The following is a 21369-nucleotide window of genomic DNA, read 5'->3' on the forward strand; positions in this document are numbered from 1 at the left end:
TTCACGGCGGACCAGAGAGAATTGAAATTCTCATGATGGAAATTGTTAGCGGCAATGGCAGCCACTGTGCAAGCAACGACGACGACGACGCGGGAGCAGCGGCACGAGCGCGTGCCGACCACCTGTGCATATAAAATTGGAGGACGCTTAAGCTTCGCCTTTCAGAGTAGAACGCGATATTGTTATCGGGCCCCATTCGAGCCCCGTTATCGGGACCCGTTGTAAGCTGGCTTTCCCACTGCTACACAGAACGTGGGAAAGCCACCTTACAAAGACCAAACTTACACCGATCCCCTTACAGTGGGCTTCACTTTTAAACAAAAATGCATTGCTGGAAGGTTTTTTCCAGGGCCAATATAAGTCGTGTTATATTAAAATGGGAAGGTCCTAGCACCTTTTTTATTATTTATTTATTCTTTGCTATTGCCCCGACGTGCGCGCGTGTCCAAACGAATTAGCAGGCGAAGTCTCAATTTGACGTGCCTAGGATGCGAGCGCCATCTGGATATCATATTCGCAAGTAAAGTACCCAAACTCGCGGCTGTAGGTCTGGTATAATGCTGGACAAGGGGTATGTGTTTCAGTTTCCTCGTAGCAGAATTAGGTTTTCTCGTACATTCAAATTACAATCCGACGCCGATTGGTAAACAATCCGATATCGAATCCGACGCTGAATGGTAAAGTCAAACTTTACCATTTTTCTGACGCATTTCACTGTGAGAAATTCAATTTTTGTCCACAAACACCTTGCGCCATGTGGAGGATCTGCATGGTCGGAGTGGTTAGGGATGATTTTTCTCCGCCACCCGCTGACTTCGCACACTGACGCCGGTCACCGACGCCGGATTTTCTGCAGAACGGGACCCCTAACGCAATCGCGCTAAAAGACCAGCTTTTCAAGGGAGGGTAGATGAGCCGGCAGTGGCTGAATCAATTAGCGTGGTGGTCTCGCATCCCGGAGGTCGGTGGTTCGCATCGGCAGCCCGACGAACAATTTTTATTTTCACGCGGCTTGAAAGTGAGTTTGTTTGCGGTCACACCTACAACGGCACCGACACTTGTGAGGCAATACAAGCTTCGCTTGAAAAAAAGCACAGCTACTTTTACAGATTTCTTCGAGGGTCATTTGTGTGAACGTGCCTGAGACTGAACGTCTTCTTCGTACCACAATTTCTTTGAAATCAAGTAATTGCTCAGCCTTAACGTACGCGTATCACTACACGTGTGACGGCGTTTCGCCAAAAATGATAACTACCCCAACCATATTTGTTGTATTAAAGAAAAAATGCCGCAGTTTCGCCCGAAAGGCGAAGCATCAATTGCGATAGCAAATTAGTGGAGAGCTATTCGGAGTAGGGATAATAGTTTTATCGGCTGCTAAACTTGGACACATTCGCTTACTAAATGAATTAACAAGCGTGGTGTCAGCACGTATATACAAGCAAACAGGAATAGATCACACTCAACGACCACATACGACGACTTTCAAAATGCTGGCAGAAAGCGCAGCCGCCGTAGCGAGCGAAGCTTCGTGCGGTCTATCGCTTCAACAGAAACTGAGCGGCAAATCCACAGCGCATACAAAGGTCAGAGCCGTGTGGAGATCGCTTTTAAGAGACGGTGCGGGTGACCGCCACAGCCGGTCAAAGTACAAGCGCAGTTGTTGGCAGAGTAGAAGCTGCGCTCACCCTCCCTCCCTCCCGCGCTGCCTTCCCGCTTTCTTGCTTTCGCGTGGGAGATTGAGTGGCCAGTTCCCCTTGCGCCCGGTTGCAAGATACGCATTTGGTGTCGCAGCACAGCGTCGCCCCGCCTCCCTCCCTCCCATACCCCCACGGCCTTTCGTGCGATCGGAGACGTCGTGTTTGCTCTCCGCAGTGCGTCCGCTCTCCTTGAAAGCGCGCGTCCCTCGCGCGCTTTCACTCGCACATACAGCACACGGCGCGCGGCTGCGAGTTTATCACCGTTGGACTTTAGACGGAACCTCACGGCGACGGCAGAAATCCGGTTGAAGTGTCCATATAATTGCTATCGAAGTAAAAAACATTTCATGTAGTCATAGGCAAGCAGTCGCATAGGTAAAATTAGAGACCAAGAAAACGTTATTCGACTAGACACAACTAATTAACGCTGATATTCCAGGAAGTTGTTCGAAGCCAGAGAGAAGGTGGTTAGAGAGAGCTATGACATGTACTGGGCATTATTATCATGCTCGCTTAACCGTCCTGCTGGCCTTACGCTCACAAAAACTTACGCCAGATTTTTGTGTCTCGACTCAACTACTGTGCCAGCTTTACATGCTTGGCATGATTACATATGCACACAAACACAGTGTCCTTGTGATCCATGCGCTGTAGTAGTAGCAATTGGCTGCTTATTTAATGAATAATTAACGAAATAAACGAAGCATTAACACTGCAGGTTTTTGGCAATAGTATCCGTGGAAAGCTGGCGCCTTTCTTGGTGTTGTTCATGTCAAAGTTTACGCTATTCTTAAGCTTGAGGAAAGAGGAAAGAGAACGAACAAGGTGTGAAATTGGCCACATAGTAGTTACAGTCCAGCATTCTTCCTAGGCTTAAATTTCTGCATAGGGGGATATCAAGAGGTTGCAGTTTAACGTTCGTTAACGACGTAGCGCAATCTAAACAGCAAACTAGCTCAGATTTCCTCTGTAATTACATGTCCCGTTTAAGCGCGGGACCCATTAACCTGTTGAGTCTAGATGACAGCTTGCCGCGCGATAACTAGCACAAGGTCCCACATCGTAGCCGCCACTCTAGCGCCACGGTACTATATAACGTTGCATAATCAATATCGTAGGAACAAGTCAGTATAAATACCTTGTCCTATACTCGGCGCACTTGAAATTTTGTATTTTATGTCAAATTTGTAGTCATACAGTGACTGTCTCCAGACCACATGACTACCTCCAATAAAAGGTTTGGAATTTGCAGATGAGACTACAGCAAAACCGTAGACAACTCCATTTTCTTTTTGACTAAAGTTGCAGAAACCTAACTACATGGACATAATTTAAGAAATATATCTATGGCATATACAAAGCAACAAGACGACAATTTAAACGGCGAAAAAAACTACATTGTACAAATATGTTGACAATGAGCATGTAAATAATAATGACAGGAAACCTTGGCTGGCGTCGGACTGCACTGCCATCGGATCCAGGTCGTCCGAGTGAAGGTAGTCATTGATACGGCCAAGGGACACCATGAACTGAAAGAAACGATAAACATAACATGAAATCGTAACTGAGTAAAAAACTGCAGTATCCTCGCGAGGTTGTGCCAGAGAATCATTGCGATAGCCAGGGCCGTTGCAGTTTTGCAAATGCTTTTTTAGAAACGATCTGAGGATGACTCTTGACGTTAATTTAGCATTGAATCCATGCAGCGACACACCGTATTGCCACCGCTGAAACGCGTCAACGTATGAGGTGTGTACTGCAGCCAGAATCGTCGCTCGCGTTTCCATATGTACATGTGGCGCCATCTAGTGAGGCCGCGACGAAGTCCGCTGTGGCGCGTGCCCGAACAAACATTCGGTAAGATTGGCTGAATATATATGACACGGTTTCAACTCCGCCAAGCACCGGATCAATTTTAAAATAATCTTTTCACATTGAAGCGCGGAAAGTACCCAGTATCACACTAAGAAAATAGTTCGCCCCCTTTGCGGCGTATCTTCTCCCACAACAATAATCATCATATACCTTGCTCGCGGTCCCGTTATTTAACGCTGCGAGCGCGGTAATTCCAGGTCACGAACGGCATGCGCGTTATCAGCGTCACATAGCATTCTCGACAGGAAAGAAGCGAGTACAGGCTTTTCAAGACAGGAAACGCAAGCTAGGCAGATGAAGGTTATTGCCGTGGGACAAGATAAGCCCCAAAGGGTGCAAACTTTCCTAAGTGTGCATATCCAGTGACCCAAGTTGGCATAGAAGGGGTTCATTGAAGAACAGCACTTACCCAGTGTCACTTATCTAAAGTCACCCAAATTGTCATGAAAAAGGTTAGGTACAGACAAACGCGCACGCCGAATTCGGCGTGACGTTTGCAAGGAATGCTAATCGCATTAAAACGTCTCCAATGGTTGGTTTCGAACCTGGTACCTTGAGCACACCAGCCCGATGCTCTGCCCATTAGATCACTGACTACCCGGTGGACCAAGTTCGCGTGAAAGAGACTAGATACGGACACACATGCAGCAAACTGGGTGAAGTTCCCCCAAAAAATGCCAATTGCATCAAAAGACAACAGAAAAGATGTTGCCACAAAAGAGATATTTGTCGCATTTTCTTATAATATACATCTCTTTTATGGTATCTTCCGTCAGTTCTCGCAAGCCTGACATCTCGTAATTACAGAACCAAGGCCTGTGTCCCCACAGAAAAGCACTTACGCCAGAAATGTTTGCCAAGGCAGATTCCAGCCAATTTTGATGGGGCATATATCATTAGCAAAGCGGTCGCTCAGTGGGAAGCAGCACCTAATGTGGAACTTAAGTCGTTTGAAAATTGGAAAGTTTGTGCTGGTTTAGGAAGCTGGCCGCAGTATTATTCACTTCCTGAAATTATTTGCTCAATTGTAGGGGAGAGAACGCGCGTACGCGTGAAGCAAGGAGCTAGGGCCGAGACAATAGCGGCCAGCGACCGGGCGCAGGGGGGTGCCCGCACATCGGCGACGAACTCTGTGACCTTGGTCGGTCTCGGGTTTGACCCTGGCTCTGACTAGGCAAATAAACACTTCGCATTAAAATTGTCCGACGTCAGGATTCGCGCAGAGGACCCCTAGCACAGCAGCCCGGTACTGTAACCATCACGCCAATGGCATTTTCCCCCCTCAACGGCGTGCCTCATAAATACATCCTACACTGCGGCGTGTGAAACCCAAGAAATATTTTAACATTATTTGCACGTCATCAAACGTCAAAATGGGGGGCCAATCCCGAAGATTGCGCAGTCAAAACATGTTGGATTCCGACGCTCCTCCTACTCCCTTCACGAGAGGGGTGGCGCGATTGAGTGCGGTGCGCAGTCACTGCGCCACTATTTCACCCCAAACTCCCCCAGGAAGAATTTGTCTTTCATCGACTTCAACTAGAGGTTGAGTGGCCTTCCAAATTTTTCTTTTTGGTAGACCCCTTCCTGCATTTAACTTTCTCTTTTTTTTCTTTCCTTTAAACCCAAGGTTAAAACATCGCATACCGCTACACCTGAAGAAGCGTGTGTTTCGCCCACCTCCTTCTTCCTTGTCGCAAACACTATAGTCCTTCTTTTTGAGCAATTCTACAATCCTTAACCGATCGCGACCTTACTCTGTGAGAGGCAGCTGCCAAAGAAAGCAGTTGGTTCACTGAGAAAGACAAGTTTCGAAAGTATAGGCCCAACAACACGGAGTTTCAATACAAATAAAAGCTCACTGCTCAGACTTTCCTTGTCCTTCAACTGTCGATCAATTCAAACCTCAATACTCCCGTGACTATACTTACTCTAATTTGCATTTAAACAGGGCTAAATCATCTTTATCCTAGTCATCATCATCATCATCATCCGCCTATATTTATGTCCACTGCAGGACGAAGGCCTCTCCCTGTGATCTCCAATTACCCCTGTCTTGCGCTAGCTGATTCATACGTGCACCTGCAAATTTTCTAACTTCATCATCCTACTTTATCCTAGTATCTCTACAGAACTGCGGACATTGACTGACCTTTCTTCACCAAAGTGCAGCAGCCATTTTCAGGCATCTATAAACTATAATCCTCCTCACCATTGCAGTGTTGGATACGATGAGTGGCAGAAGGCCCAGCGGCACTCTTAGAACATTGAACAACGTGAGCGACACAAACGCCTTGTTCGCGTCCAGTACGTTCTGGCTGTCCACGGTCACGTACACTCCGAAGCTCACCAGCGCCACCTGTTAACGGCAAGAAAGAAAGCAGTGTATTTACTGTTCCAGTCTACGTAGTGATGTATCGCAAAATTTCTGAAAGATGGAATAAACCATGTGCAGTTCAAATTATACGACGCTTCCGCTCTTGCTTCTACAAGAGTCTGCCACCATTCATTTTAGAGTGGCTAGAACATCGCATAACGAGGGCAAATTAATCAAAAACGCAAAGAGCATGGACACAAAATATGACTGAAATGTGCATGGTGAAGGACGTTTTGTGAAAAGAAAGAAAAGAGTCGCAGTTTCACCCGGAAGGCGAAGCATTGATTGCAATATCAAATTATTAGACAGCTATACAATTTAAGGTTATTCATTTTATCGGCTGCATAAACTGCTGTAAACATTCGATTACTAATTAACAAGCTGCATTGGCAGGCGCGCACTGCCAAACACGAACACATCTCACTCGATGGCCGCAGGTACTTGCTCTCCGAGCGCTGGCGTGATGAATAGCGGTAGCAGCAGCAGCGAGCGAATTCCCCTTCGTGCTGCCTCTCACTTCCTCGCAAACTAGGTGCGCGAGAACACAGCGCAGACGAAGCCATCAGTTATCTCGGGTCGGTTAGCCTTCGACCCACCACAGATTACCTTCAACATAGTGCCAGCGTAGCCACGACCGGAGTAGCAGCGGAGACGGCCTGTGCACTTCGATCCATAACCTCATGCTGCCTTGCCTGACTGCCATAGAATTTAACGGAGAATCTAACAATGATTTTGAAATCACCGCTTTCGTCACGCCGGGCTTGGCAATAGAAATTTCGGTCCAAGTTGCGTATCATAAAGGACAGTGCGCAGGCCTGCTATCTAGGAAGTGTTGGTGCTAAACGGCCCCTCTCCCCCCTTCGCGCACGCGGTAAGTCCGCATGTACCTTCCCCGCATTCCTCCCTTGCGCGTGCGAGAAGACGCCGCCGCACGAAGCCACCGTCCTTCTCGGCTCACCGTGGCGCATGCTTTTCCTCGCACCAATATCATACGGCGCGCGGACGCGACGTTGTCGCAGTAGAACTTTATATGGAACATCACGGCGACTCCGACGGCGGAAGTTCACGTGGAGCGTCCATATAATTGCTATCGAAATAAAAAATCTCATCTGTCTCAGGGGAAGCAGAGAGCTACAAAAGAAAGCCAAACGAGTTTCTAAAACTGCAACGTTATTGAATAATTCACTCTAACTCCGTGATCTGCTAGCCTCCTAGTTAGCTCACACGGTAGAGCGGTCACACCGGAAAGGACGTTGGTCCCAGTGTAGAGCCCTTGAACAAGACTTTTTTTTCAACTGTGAAGCTTTCTTTAGAAAAATTCGTTTGAGTTTACTTTCCAGCTTCGCCTTACATTGCAGTGGATGACCATTTTCTCTTTCGTTAAGCTTTCTTCACATTGCGCATTTTTGTAGAATTGAATTCCCATAATGACGGAGCGTTTGTCCCAAAGTCTCTGACGCTGCACAATGCAACGGCGTTTTGCACCGCATGTTTAGGAACCAAGAGTTGAACCAAGAGTTGCACCAAGAGTTGCACCAACTCAAGTGCCGAAATCAACACGCAACGCGTAAATTATTTTTGCTCCGCACATCCGACTTACCAGGAACGGCGCGCAGGCAAAGGAAAACACGATGGCTGCATTGAGATACGCCTGCTTCTTCAAGTACGTGAGCTCCAGGTTGCGAAGGTCCTGCACCCGCTTCTGGAAGGCCGTCTCCCAAGCGTATAGTTTCAGCACCTTGATGCCGGCCAGCATTTCGTTCAGCAGCTTGATCCGCCGGTCCTTCTGTTCCATGATGCTGTACTGCAAAGAAAAAAAAAATGTGTCACGTTGTCGTCAGACTAAACGATACACTGTTTTGAAAATTTTGTTCGGTGTATGATGCGGCACCGGCCAGCGGCTATTTTTGGTGGTAACCTGTTTAGCAATGCGTATAGCGTCGTTAACCTGCACCAACAGTTTCGTGATGTTTTAAATTTCATTTTGACTGCCTACGGTTTCTCTGCTCTTGTATTTAGTACTGCAACAACGTCTCATTTGTAAGCTGAGCGGGCCTATCTTGCAGTCCATAAAATTGGTTTTGCACACTGACTACCGACACACAGCATGATCATCCTATGCACTTAGCCAATATTGACCCCACGAATAGAAGATCCTGTAGAAGCAGGGTACATGCGTCTGCCAGTCTTGTTGCCATACATAGCATTATGTGTAGCGCTTGGCTATAGCAAATTCCGTAACTTCTTAATGCGAAAGCATTATATGCCCTATTACGTAAAATCCAGCAGCGGCGGCGACGACGGCGTGACCGAGCGATAGTACCAAAAATGGCCAACGGCGCAAATAGTAGCAAAAAGTCAAGAATGCTCGGATGGACGTCAAGTTTCTCAGGCAGGCTCCAGTAAATAAAGTTAATTAAAGGCTTTGAAAAGAAAATTTGGTACATTTCGGTCTGAGAGGGAATCGAGCCCGGACCTCTGGGGTGCGAGACGAGCACGCTTCCCCGACGCCACAGCGGCCATACATTCTGCCTGACTAAAGGGGGGTGCCCGCACATCGGCGACGAACTCTGTGACCTTGGTCGGTCTCGGGTTTGACCCTGGCTCTGACTAGGCAAATAAACACTTCGCATTAAAAATTGTCTGACAGTGTGCCTAGTGTATGCGTCATTGGGCACGTGACGGCGCAACCAATGGGGAGGAGGTGGCGCCACGTCATGAGTGTATAAAATGAGCGCGCTGCCTCCAGTGCGTCACTTTCTCTTCGGATTTCACCGGTGCTGTGTCTACTGCGATGAACTCGCGACGCCACGTCATGAGTGCTTAAAATGAGCTCGCAGCTTCCCCCGCGTCATCGTTCTGCAGCAAAATGGTCCGAATGTTTCCGGTCTGTGGCCAGCACATACGCAAACACACACACACACACACACACACACACACACACACACACACACACCGAATGAGCAGAAAGAACTGTAATGCATGTCTAATGCATCAGCCGAAAACATTTTACCAAAGGAACTTTAATGCTTTCGCATTCCCACACGTAAGCAATCTTAAGTGTCTGCCGAATTTTATTGCGATAGCAATTATATGGACACTCAAAAGCAGATTTCTGCCGTCGGCGACGGCGACGTTCCGTATGACGTCATTTGGAGATGAAATCGTCGCCGCGCGCCGAACGCTGTATGTGCGAGTGAAAGGGCGCGAGGGGCGCGTCTTTCACGGGGAGTGAACGCACGGCGTAGAACAAACGCGCGTTCTGCGCCGTGCTCGCTTAAGGGCTGCAGAAGTAGACGTCTCTTTTCTCCTTTACAATCACCATATATGTAGAGCAAACGCGCCTTCTTCAGACGCGCGAGAGGTCGTGGGGGAGGGGGAGGGAAGGGAGGCGACGTTTAGCTGCGGCACCAAGTGCCTATTTATATCTTTGGATTGTGTTCTGTCATGTACGTTTTACCGTTACACAGAAGCATGTTGGCTTAAGGCGTACGTGGTGTGCTACATAAGTGTAATGCCAATTATTTCTGGCGTTTGCTGGCGTACTTAAAACGGTAACAGCGTCATTAAGTAACTTGTGCTGTTTCCCGACACGTTCGCCATACAGCGAGGAAAGTGCGAAGCGTAGCAAAGTCATTACACCTTAATTTGTGAGCCGCAATTTGCGTTATCGAATACAAATAAATTATATGTATTGCAGCTCGGGCAACTTCGGCGGCAAGCGACACCCAAACCTACCACGAGCCAAGTCACGTACAACGTGCTGCTCACAGGATTCAACGCGCCACGTGCGAGTAAAAGCAGGAACACAACAGCATCAAGGAAGGTTGCCTAGCGAAAGCTGGCTGGCTGACGTGCTCCCCCCTTTCCTCCCCACCCTTTTCCCCCTTGGTACAAACAAATTATTTTTTTTCTTGCCTCCATGGTTGCTTTTCCGTCTCCTCTATCAGAACGCGCAAGCAGCATTCCTCTACTGCCTGTTACTGACGAAGGCGCACGTGACACTTACGTCAAGATCCCCGCCTTCATATTTGTTCCTCTTCGTTTAATTCCTTGCTGCGGGGAGCAATTCCACTGATTGTTATGCACGTTATGCGCTTTGCTAGAATTCCAGAGCCGTTCGTGTTGCTGCTAGCGTCACAAGCACCACCTGCGCAGGTGTGACGAGGACACAACTGCCTATGACAGTAATCTCTGCTGGTGAGGAGAGCGGCTTCTCCCAGTAGAATGCCGCGTGAGCTTGCCTTTAGATTTTCAGCTGTTTTCGAGAGACATACAGACGCAAACTTACAAGGGATATGAGAGTGCGTACTAAACTGCATTTTTGCGCCCTCAAGGAAGCAAGAAACTTCCGTCGAGGCATGGTATTGCGCATGCGTGTCCTTTGATGCTCGTGTGCCTGCCCATACACGCACGCCTGCGGCCGGAATCGCTATCATTGAAGAAGATGGCGCTAGGAGAGCGCTGACCTCTTAGGCTCGCAGAGTATGCAGCGCACTGTCACACGTCACAACGGCCGGAACAGACACCGCTCTCCTAGCGGAATCTTCTGCAATGATCGAGATTCCAACAGCAGGGTGGCAAAAGAATGGCCTATGGGCCGGCACGCGAGCGTGAAATGCCATGCATGCGCAATGCCATACACCACTGTTTGGCACGCGCTCGCGAGACTCTTATCATTTTGTACCCTCCTGTATACAATTAGTGAAGTAAATTTTGCAGGCTCAATTGTCCCTGCAAATTCCTTCACACCGTGCTTGTGCGTTTGCAATGCCCAACCTTGGTCAGGGGCGCCTTAAGAACAAGCTTGTCAGTGCGCTCTTTTGGGGCTCATTTTATTTCTTCCCTCAATGAGTATGCTATCAACCTCCCCTGGCTGGTGGTCACAATTTCGTCCCATACTGGCTCTAAGCTACTCCTAAATAAGAACTAAACGCACAATTAAGCGAAAGAAATACGGATTCTTACGTCATGTGCAGTTATCTAACAAAAAAGCTTGTCAGCATGTCACCCACTCTCATTTACAAAACAACGCTCTACGCACAAATTTTTCTGCGATACTGAACACTTCAAGAAATTTCAGGCGTCAAGAAACTTCAGGCAGCTGGTTATCTATTCAGGGGCACACATTTAGCCATCGTCTCTGTAATGCCACCAGTTTTACAGGCTGCCGTACTCGTTCGTCTTGCAAATGAAATAATGTGTGTTGGGCTGCTGAGCCCGAGGACGCGGGATCGAATCCCGGCCACGGCGGCCGCATTTCGATGGGGGCGAAATGCAAAAACACCCGTGTACTTAGATTTAGGTGCACGTTAAAGAACCCCAGGTGGTCCAAATTTCCGGAGTCCCCCACTACGGCGTGCCTCATAATCAGAACTGGTTTTGGCACGTAAAACCCCATAATTTAATTAAATGAAATAATGTGCACTAAGAGAACGTGTGAATACAAAGCAGTCCTTCACCAAGATCGAACGAACACCAGTTTCAGTTGTTTTTTTTATATATAAAGTCGGTAACAAGTAACTCCAGAATCAGCAGAGCGATCTGGCTAAAATTATTCGCCCAAGTCCGCCTACATCACGCAGGGAATACGCTAAACCATTCCTTTCCGATTCCCGTCCTCGTGGTCCTATCTCTGTTTTGCTGTAGTTAACGTTAAAAGAAAGCGCCAGTTCGTCCAGCTTTCCAGTGTATTGCCATCGGTGTCACAAAAGCTTTCTTTTCCACATTGGAAAACCGAATCTAACCTAATCTAACCTCGATGATGGCATCGCATGCGAGCGGACGACAACGGCATAAATGATGTCACCTGGTACTTGCGCAGGTATGCGGTGACGCAACCGTTGATTGGCAGCAGGCTGACCATGACAGCGAGGCCGCCCAGGGTAGCCACGCCCAGCTGCTGCCACAGCAGGTAAGTGGCCAGCGCCACCTGGATCGGTGTGCTCCACAGGTAGTTGAACACCTGCAACCGAAATTAATAGAGGCGGTTAGCCATAGATAGAGGACATTGTAAGTCATACCGTATGAAAGGACCTAATTATTGTAAAATTCCCTGAGCTTTGGGGCATGATATCACGCACTGATATCTGAATGATTCCAGTGACCTATTGAACACATTACATGCATTTTCTCCATGTAGACAAGTACCTCAATATGATGATGATGATGGTGACCTCTACTCTGTCACAAGGCACCCAATTGGAATTTCAAGAAATATGAGTGCTCTCTCTTCCTGCTGTACCTAATGTACACATATTGTAACTCTGAGCACAAAAAAAAGAAACACGACTTTTAACAATTTCATTGTTGCCGTATTATATTTCCTAATTATAGCACAACATCTTGCTCAAGTTTGGTTTTTGCGAAAATACGTTTCTTTTTCTTATTTATTGTGGGATGCCCTAGAGAAACTGAACCTTCAGAAAGAGAGAGGAAGAACCATAAAGGAAAGGAAAGGCATGGAGCCCTACTAGAAGATAAACCTCAACAATGCAGTTCCTATCTTCCAAAAATGTCTTCTGCTCTGGGATTGACATTATCAAATCGTACACATACAAACGCCTTCCAGATTTCCGGAAGCGTAGTTTGCCATGTGGTGAGGTCTACCGACCTGTATGTACTCCATGATCCTCTGCGTGTCGACAGCCATGAGATTCACGATTTCGCCCGTGGTGAAGCGACCTTTTGCAGAGCTGGACAGCGTCAGCGCCTGCAGCAATTGTGACGTCAAACCAACACATCCACGCAAAAACAAAAAGAAAGAGACACTTCGCAAGAAGTATTCTAAGACTCCGTACGATCATGCGTGGTACACATACCGTGCTATGAAACGTAATAAGAAAAGGGCACACGAGATGTTAAAGGAATTCATACATTTGACAGTGATGCACGCGACTGCCGAGAGTTCGCTACTGGAAACTCACTTAGTACAAGTTTGCACAAACACTGTGCTGTTAACGAAGATGATACAAAGGCCTATTTCGTACGTTACTAGTGTTGTCAGTTTTTCGCAAACGGCATACAAATTTCACCAAAAGTCACGTAATGATCTGTAAGCTAAGAAAGAAGATGTCTCACAGCTTAGTATTAAAAAAGCAAAAATACGGACTTTGATGTTCCGCTATGCATGTATGTAATTAACGTCAAGAAGGGCATTACGTGTGTTCATTTCCAGCTTGTACATCCTCATCACCATCAACAAAATTATAGAAAGCAGCCTGCGTGTACTACTACAATAGGCAAGCAGCATCTCCCTCAGGCAAGATTTAAACATTTGGTGCAGCTAAAAATAAGCACCCCGTATTTCACCACTATATATATACGGCACAATGAAGTTGTCTTGAAAGTTGGGGCCCGTATGCCAACTCTCCCTAAATGGTTGAATTTGGGGTGATTTTACAATTTTACGAATGTTGCACTATGTTTTACGAAGTATAAGTTCTGTTCGCGAAAACTTTTTAAAGGTGTTTATTAACTATAGTTCCTGACGCAGGCCAAATCGGCACCAACAAAGCCTGAAAAGTCAGTCAGTGCGATCTAAATACAATGTGTGGCTTGTCAGTCTCTGCTGCTCCAAGTCTGCTGCTCCAAATAAATAAATACCTTCCTGTAGATGGCGTTGATCATGGCAGACCGCATGCGCATGGAAACGAGGAATATGCGGTACTCGTACTGGCTGTTGAACAGGGACTCGGCCATCGACGCGAAGAACATGGTGCACGCGAACAGGCCTCCGTGCCAGGCAGGCTCGTTCGAGTCGATAAATCTGATCAGCAGACTGCAGAAGGGAAAAAAAGCAAGACAGTGGCGCTCAAGCGCGCAGGACTGTCAAAAAGCCGTACCTGTGGCTACAGGACGTATTTTGTAAACACTCATTTGGTTTCATTCCGACAACAATTATATGGGATTCCAGGCAAACTGTCGCCGTCACCGTGATGTTCGGCGTTAAGTCCAAGCATGATATTAGAGACCGGATTTTAGGCAAATGCCTTTTTTGTTCCTTGCGCTCCTATCACCCCACTTTGATATATGAGCATGAATTAGAGGTTAAGAAAGGCTTTTATAGTGTTTTTACAGTGCCTATAAAGGCCTATTTTGGCGTTTGTGCCTAAATGCCTATAAATGCCTATTTTCAATATCGGTGCCTATATGAACATTATTTAGCTTCAAGTTTCGCTTTCGAGTGCAGTTAGAGACCGTTAATCATGTTACCGGGCAACATTGACTGTTCGGAACTCTATGGGGTTCACCTTGTCCTTTAGTTCAACCAATCCCGGAAAACAAGTGGCAGCAGCATTGAAATGGGACGCGCAGGCCAGCATACGTCGCCGCGCTGACATTGCGCGAGCGGTTGACAAATGCGAAACCGCGGAGAGCCGTCAGCGGAAAGGAGAGTTAAGAGCAATAGAAAGAAAAATGTGATGTGCACGCGGGTTTTGTTTTGCTTGTAATTTACTTTTTAAGGTGTTCACCGCCGTCTGGCGTTCGTTCTCAGCGTACGAGATCATTCTCAGTGACAAGAGGCACAATTTTGAATCCAAAAATCTGGAGATGGTGGTACTTTGCAATTGTTTCCACAATTTTTACAGTGATTCTTAGACTACATCCCGCGTGCTCTCCAAACATATTTTTTCAGATGGGCGGAAGTCTATTTGGCAGTGTTGAGACGTCTGGTCTGTACAATTAGGATAATGTCATTGTATATGAGGAAATTGCGAAGAGTTGTTAACAGTCCTCATGTAAGAACATGCTAATTTCTTAATAAATCGTAGTCTCTCTTGCATTTGTTATTTGTCTGTTTTTGTTGTGTCTAAATTTAATTGCGTCAGGCAGACATAAAGTATAGGTTTTTTTAATCAGTATTCCCAGCTTTCAAGTATTCGTTTTCGTGCCTGTTTCACTATATGCGACGCTCGAGTACAGTGGCCATTCAACATGATTATGAGCAGTGTGCTTATTGAATGAAGCCAATTGATCGTCATTAGTCCAGCAGTTTTATGGGACAATTGCAAGGCTATATTCAACTGTTGGCTCCTTTGTGCCATCATAGACAATAACATTTCTTATTTTCCTGTCCTATCTATAGGCCGCGCACGTCTTCGTTTGAAATTATTTGCATTTATGTAAAAATTTATTCTGCCTATATTTATGACGTTGGAGGCCTAAAACGTTGTTTTGCCTGCCTATTTCTGGTGCCTAAAACGCGCTTTTTTAATGCCTAAAGATCTGGCCTCTAGTGATAATATCGCGCACTGCTCGCCGTATCAGGTGGCTTTGGCTGTATGCCGTGGGTGCGAGAGAAATAGTGCGAGGGCGAGCCAATAAAGATGGCAGCTTGATGCACGCCGTCTTCCTGCGCGTCCATTGTTGGAGGTCACTCAGCCGAATTTACTTGGCAAGACAGTCAGGGGACCACACGCCAATCCTCGGGGAAGTAGGCAAATAAACCTTCGCTTTAAATTTACTTTTTTGTTCTCTACAAATTGAGCAATATTGCGCGTGACGGGATGGGCATATACATTCTGTACGACTTTCCCGATATGGTCCCAAACTCTTAACTCACTCCTTCATTCACTCACTTGCAGGAGTTTTTTTAAGAGGTCTGAAAGTTCGGCGATGTTGGTGGGACGCTTACATAGTCTTATAGCGTGAAACAACAGAAACGGACAGAAAGATCGTTACAAAGGCCTTCAAAAACTTTTTTGTGTCCTTTGTTTGACTTCGTGGTTTAGCACAAATTAACGCAAAACTGAAGGCGCAATATGGCAGCCTTCTAAGCCATCTACTGTGCTGATGTATGAGCTACTTGAAGAGCCCCCAATCATGGTATAACCATTTTTCACACGCAGGGTCAGGCTTGGTTCTGCCCCGGTTAGATTACTAAACCCTGTGGCTAAAAGTGCCAACGCCTCCTAGATAGCACAAGGCCTGTGCATTTCGATCCATGCTGTCATGCTACAGGGACTGTGTATACTGCTGGCAGAACTTTGCACTATTTCACGGTGCCTTACGAAACCAGGATAGATTTTCATTTTTATAGCGTTCATGAGTGCCTCCCCAGCACAAATAAATGTTTCTGACCTGCCCCGGTCGCTCAACGCCAATGGCATTTTACTGCTGAGGTCACGCGTTAGACTCCAGATCGCAGCAGCCCCATACATTATTTTCGATGCGGGCAAGAATGCAAGAACGCTCGTGTTTCGGGCCTACGGATGCACTTAAAATAACCCCTAGGTGCGTCCAAACGAAATCCATGGCCCTCTATTACTGTGTTCCTCTTAGCCAGCTGAGTGGCTTTGGGACGTTAGAATTACCCATATCTAAAGATATTTAATTTTCATTTAAAATTTCTACATCCGTCAGTGCTACGCTGAACCTTTCAAACACATGCGTGCACTCACTCCAACACCACGGGGTTGACGAACGTGAGCAGCGATCCCACGAGCTTGTGAAAAGCCAGCACGAAGAGCTCGGGCAGGAAGGTGCGAAACAGTGGCGTCATGATGCCAACTTCGGGCGAGGACGCAAGACCTCCGTCCGCAGATGCGTGCTTCTCTCCGGTAGGCCTGTTTTGAAAGAATAACGCCTGTGTTCAACGTTGCTTCCCATTGGCTCAGAGAGTCCCGCAGCTATCACAGTGCGGCAAAGACTTGCGAGATGGAGCGTAATGTTGTAGCCTATTCGGCGGCCTATTCGCTGGCGCCGGTCACGTGGCCCCTCCCTCTCGGGAAAGCTTTCGAGCGCAGGGCAGACTCATTAGCGCTGAAACGTATTTGGTTCGTTTTGCACGTGACCATTACCAATAGCAGAACTCCAAGCGGAAGCTTATTCATCACATCTTTGAATGCTGTGATGAATGAAGTAGCTTTAAGCATGCGTCAGGCTGGCAAAGTTTGTATGAAGAAACTATTTTCCTCAACAGCGCAAGTGTTTCACAGAAGAAATTGTTTGTATTCGCGACAAATGATGCATATGTAACGAAATGTTCTCTGGCATTTCACATGCAAGCAAATATACGAAAAATGATTCGCTTGTTCTTCCGAAATGAGTGAAGCAATTTAAAGCTAATTAGTGGTCAAATTCTAATAGATGTAAAATACGGTATCAGAAATAATTTTACATTGCCACGACCCTGATGCATCACGCTTTTCCTGGGCAACATTATTCCTTCATTTAGGATACTGCGTTTGCGCGACCACTAGCTTTACCTCTTCAAGGCCATACATTGTTGAAACTTTAAGACTTAGAGTTTTGCATCGGTACAGGAATCTAGATTTATTTTTAAAATATAAAGATGGAAAGTTGTGCCAGTTGGTTAGGATTGATCGTGAGGTTCGTAAGAGTGCAACACAAGACACGGACAATAGAGCTATACTATTTGTTCAATGTAACCAGGAAGATTTCTACTTGCTGGGTTTATTCAGTTGCTTGCCGTTTAAGTGAGATAAAACATTAAATTTACGGCCAAGAAGACACAAGTATATATAAGAGCGGCAATCAGCCAGGCGTTTCAATGGCTGTGGGCTTAGCGCTAAAGAGGCACCTAATTCGCAACTCGTCCATCGCTGTATCGCTAGCTTAAGACCCGTCCCTTGTGGGTATCTCGTCTCCTGACGAAGTAATGGGCAGCTTTAGAATAGCATTTGCAACCAAACGTAAGCGCATCACGTACATAAAGAAACACGGCTGTCATCACTGCGCATGCTCTGAACGTTAGTGGGTTTCTATTGTTGATGTGCGCTATGATAACGAACGTAATTTGGCGAGTTTAACGTTCCTAATGTTTACGCACGCTAAGAAATAGCGTTGTCCAATATGGCGACACCTATGGCTCCCGCTTCAGTGGTGAATTCTCGTCATGGCAGCCGTCTCACTCTAGTTGATCGCTAGTAACTATTGAAATGAGCTTTTGCTTTCTTAGAAGCTCACCTGAAACCTTAATTAGGAGTGTACAGCGCATACAACTTCTGAGATCGTTCGGCGATTCCGGCATCCGTATGCCTAAACGAGACGCGTCCGCATAGTAAGAACAGGGGACGTATTCTGCGACGATCCACTTCGGCGATACTATCGACTTGGCCACACCTTGGCCATCAGGGGTGCGCTGATTGGCTGGTTGAGCGCTACGTCATTCAATTTTGCCCAACCAGCCAATCAGCGCGCGCCTGACGGAGATATTATCGCCGAGGCGACACTGTCGCCGAAAGTGATCGTCACAGAATGCGTCCCCAAGATTGTTGCTAATGGATTGCCTTGGATTGGACACGTTTGGCACAAGGCACCAGTTGGCGCTCTATCTTCTAAAGTCCTTCTTACGTTTGCATTCCCGCACGTTAAACTAAAAGTCTTGAAGGGAGGCGCAGCGTAACATACCGCAAAGGCGCTTGCGTTTAACGTAGTACATAAGGCGACAAACGCTATTCTAAAATTGTCTAATGTCTCACTTTTTTGGCCGTTTCTGGCCACGGTAAAAGTGGTCGAAGTTGTTCGCGATTTGCTTGGTAGAGTTGGCTTGGTCGAGGCTCCACATGTCATCGAGACGCAGCGGTTCCTTGTATCCCCGCAATATCATCCTGTAATCGCAAGGAGAAATGTGCTAGTATCATTTATTTAACCAGTCTAATGGCCGTTTTCAAGCACCCCTCATTTGCATGCACCCCTCAATAATAGACAAACACGTGAAGAAAAAAAAGCGCAGGTCTCGGGATCTTATCGCGAGCACAGCAAATGTCCCAGACAATCAAAGCAGGTAACCCTGCGAATATTAACGGTTAATGTGAAAAGAAATCCCATTCTTGTTGAGATGCATTGGTTGGATCACACATTAGACTCACACCACCTGAGTCAGTGTGTATAGAAACCAAGAAGTTCCGGGTGTTGTACTGTTTCGATGAGCAAGGCCAGGCACCTCCAGCCTTCATTTCGAAGTCAAGGGGCGTTGGTCGAGTTTTTCTACGTTCATTCCAAACTGGTGGATATGTGTGGGTTTCATTTGGCGCTTATGACGCTCAACAGCTATGTTAGGTTCGTTTATCATTCATTCAATTTTAAGAACTTTAAAGGTTTCTTGGTGTTACAAATTCGAGTTTTATTGCGATAGCAATTATATGGACACTTCAACCGGATTTCTGCCGTCGGCGTCACCGTGAGGTTCCTATATATAGACACCAAGGGCGATAAGATCGTCGCCGCACGCCGTATGCGAGAGTGAAAGCGCGCGGGGGACGCGTGCTATCACGGAGAGCGAACGCACAGCGGAAAGCAAACGCGACCGTCGCGCGAAAGGCCGTGGGGGTATGGGAGGGAGGGAGGCGAGGCGACGCTGTGCTACGGCACCAAATGCGTATCTTGCAACCGGGCGCAAGGGGAACTGGCAACGCAATCTCCCACGCGCCAATCTCCCAAGCGAAAGCAAGAAAGCGGGAAGGCAGCACGGGAGGGAGGGGGGGCTACTTCTACTCTGCCAACAACTACACTTGCACTGGCTGTGATGGCGTTCGCCCGCACCGTCTCTTATCTCCACACGGCTCTGACCTTTGTATGCGCTGTGCATTCGCCGCTCAGTTTCCGTTGAAGCGATAGACCGCACGAGCCTTCGCCCGCTGCGGCGGCTGCGCTTGCTGCCAGCGTTTTGACAGTCGTTGTCGGCGGTCATTCAGTGTGATCTATTCATGTTTGCTTGTGCGCGATCACACCACACTTGTCAATTCAGTTAGAAAGCGAATGTGTCCAAGTTTATGCAGCCGATAAAACTACTATTCCTACTCCGAATATCTCTCTGCTAATTTGCTATCGCAATTGATGCTTAGCCTTTCGGGCGAAACTGTGACAATTTTTTTCACTTACCCATTGAACCACCAGAAGAAAACGTCTGATATGAATGACGCCTTTGCTTCGGGAGAATTTTTCTGTAACATCAAAAAGCCGAAAAGCTAATTAGTTATCCATTACAACTCTTGGAAAGGAAATTCTAGTGAAAAATTTGACGCATTGCCCGGACGCTGGTCCGGCAAGCGTACTGTTTCTCCTTATGGTATAAAGTCAGTCAAGTGCACGAGTGTGAGCTAAGCATTATACTATATGGAGTAAAGTTCACGCTAAGATAAACGTTTTTTCACTCAAAACAATAATTAACCGTAATGTACCTGACACAACATCATCATCAGCCTATTTTCATGTCCACTACAGCACGAAGGCCTTTTCCTGTGATCTACAATTACCCCTGTCTTGCGCTAGCTTATTCCTACTTACGCCTGCAAATTTCGTAGTTTCATCTCCCCACCTACTTTTCCACCGCCCTCGACTGCGCGTCCCTTCCCTTGGCACCTTTTCTGTAATGCTATTGGTCCACCGGTTATCTACCCAACGCATTACATGGCCTTCCAAGCTCCATTTTTTTCTCTTAATGTCAACTAGAATATCGGCTATCGCTGTTTGCTGTCTGATCCACCCCGCTCTCTTCCTGTCTCTTAACGTTACGCCTGACATGTTTCGTTCCATTGCTCGTCGCGCGGTCCTTAACTTGTTCTCGAGCTTCTTTCTTAACCTCCAAGTTTCTGCCCCATATGTTAGCACTGGTATAATGCAATGATTGTACACTTGTCTTTTTAATGACAGTGGTAAGCTTCCAGTCAGGATTTGGTAATGCCCGCCGTATGCACTTCAACCCATTTTTATTATTTTGTAAGTATCCTTCTCATGATCAGGGTCTCCTGTGAGTAATCGACTTAGATAAACGTACTCCTGCACAGACTCTAGAGGCTGAGTGGCGATCGTGAATTCTTGTTCTCTTACCAGGCTATTGAACATTATCTTTGTCTTCTGCATATTTATCTTCAACCCTACTCTTACACTTTCTCGGTTAGGGTTCTCAATTATTTGTTGCAATTCTTCCCGGTGTTGCTGAACAGGACGATGTCATCTGCAAACTGAAGGTTGTTGAGATATTCACCGTTGATCCTTACTCCTAAGCGTTCCCACTCTAATAGCTTGAATACTTCCTCTAAGCATGCAGTGAATGCATTGCATTGGAGAGATTGGGTCTCCTTTCTTGATAAGTAATTTTCAACTTTTCTTCTGGAGAACCAAGGTAGCTGTGGAATCTTTGTAGATATTTCCCAAGATATTCACGTATGGCTCCTGTACTCCTTGATTACGACACAACATAATGGAATGCAAAGAAGCCAACAACATTTTGCTATACTTCAGCGTTAAGTGCGTTTCAGATAAGGAGAAGAAATTGTATCAGAATAGATCATGACTTCGCACTGCAAACAAGAGAAAATAGTGAAAATGCCAGCCCGTTTATTTTTTAATGATTAAATCATTGCTACCTATTTGCATATTCTTAAGCCTTACCTCACCATTGCGTGCTTGAATATTACGTAAACGACTTTGACTGAACGTTTCCTA

The 21369-nt window shown here is 46.6% G+C and overlaps 1 protein-coding gene across 1 annotated transcript in view; it reads right to left on the minus strand.

The window, feature by feature from the left end:
* The window catches only part of LOC119464458 (multidrug resistance-associated protein 1-like), a 162102-nt gene that overhangs the window by 84597 nt on the left and 56136 nt on the right, over nucleotides 1–21369 (minus strand). The window contains 2 exon segments of the mRNA XM_049655836.1: nucleotides 18402–18530; nucleotides 19804–19865. Coding sequence (XP_049511793.1) covers nucleotides 18402–18530; nucleotides 19804–19865 — 191 coding nt within the window.

This window comes from Dermacentor silvarum, chromosome 9, assembly GCF_013339745.2.
Source record: "Dermacentor silvarum isolate Dsil-2018 chromosome 9, BIME_Dsil_1.4, whole genome shotgun sequence".
Taxonomy (NCBI): domain Eukaryota; kingdom Metazoa; phylum Arthropoda; class Arachnida; order Ixodida; family Ixodidae; genus Dermacentor; species Dermacentor silvarum.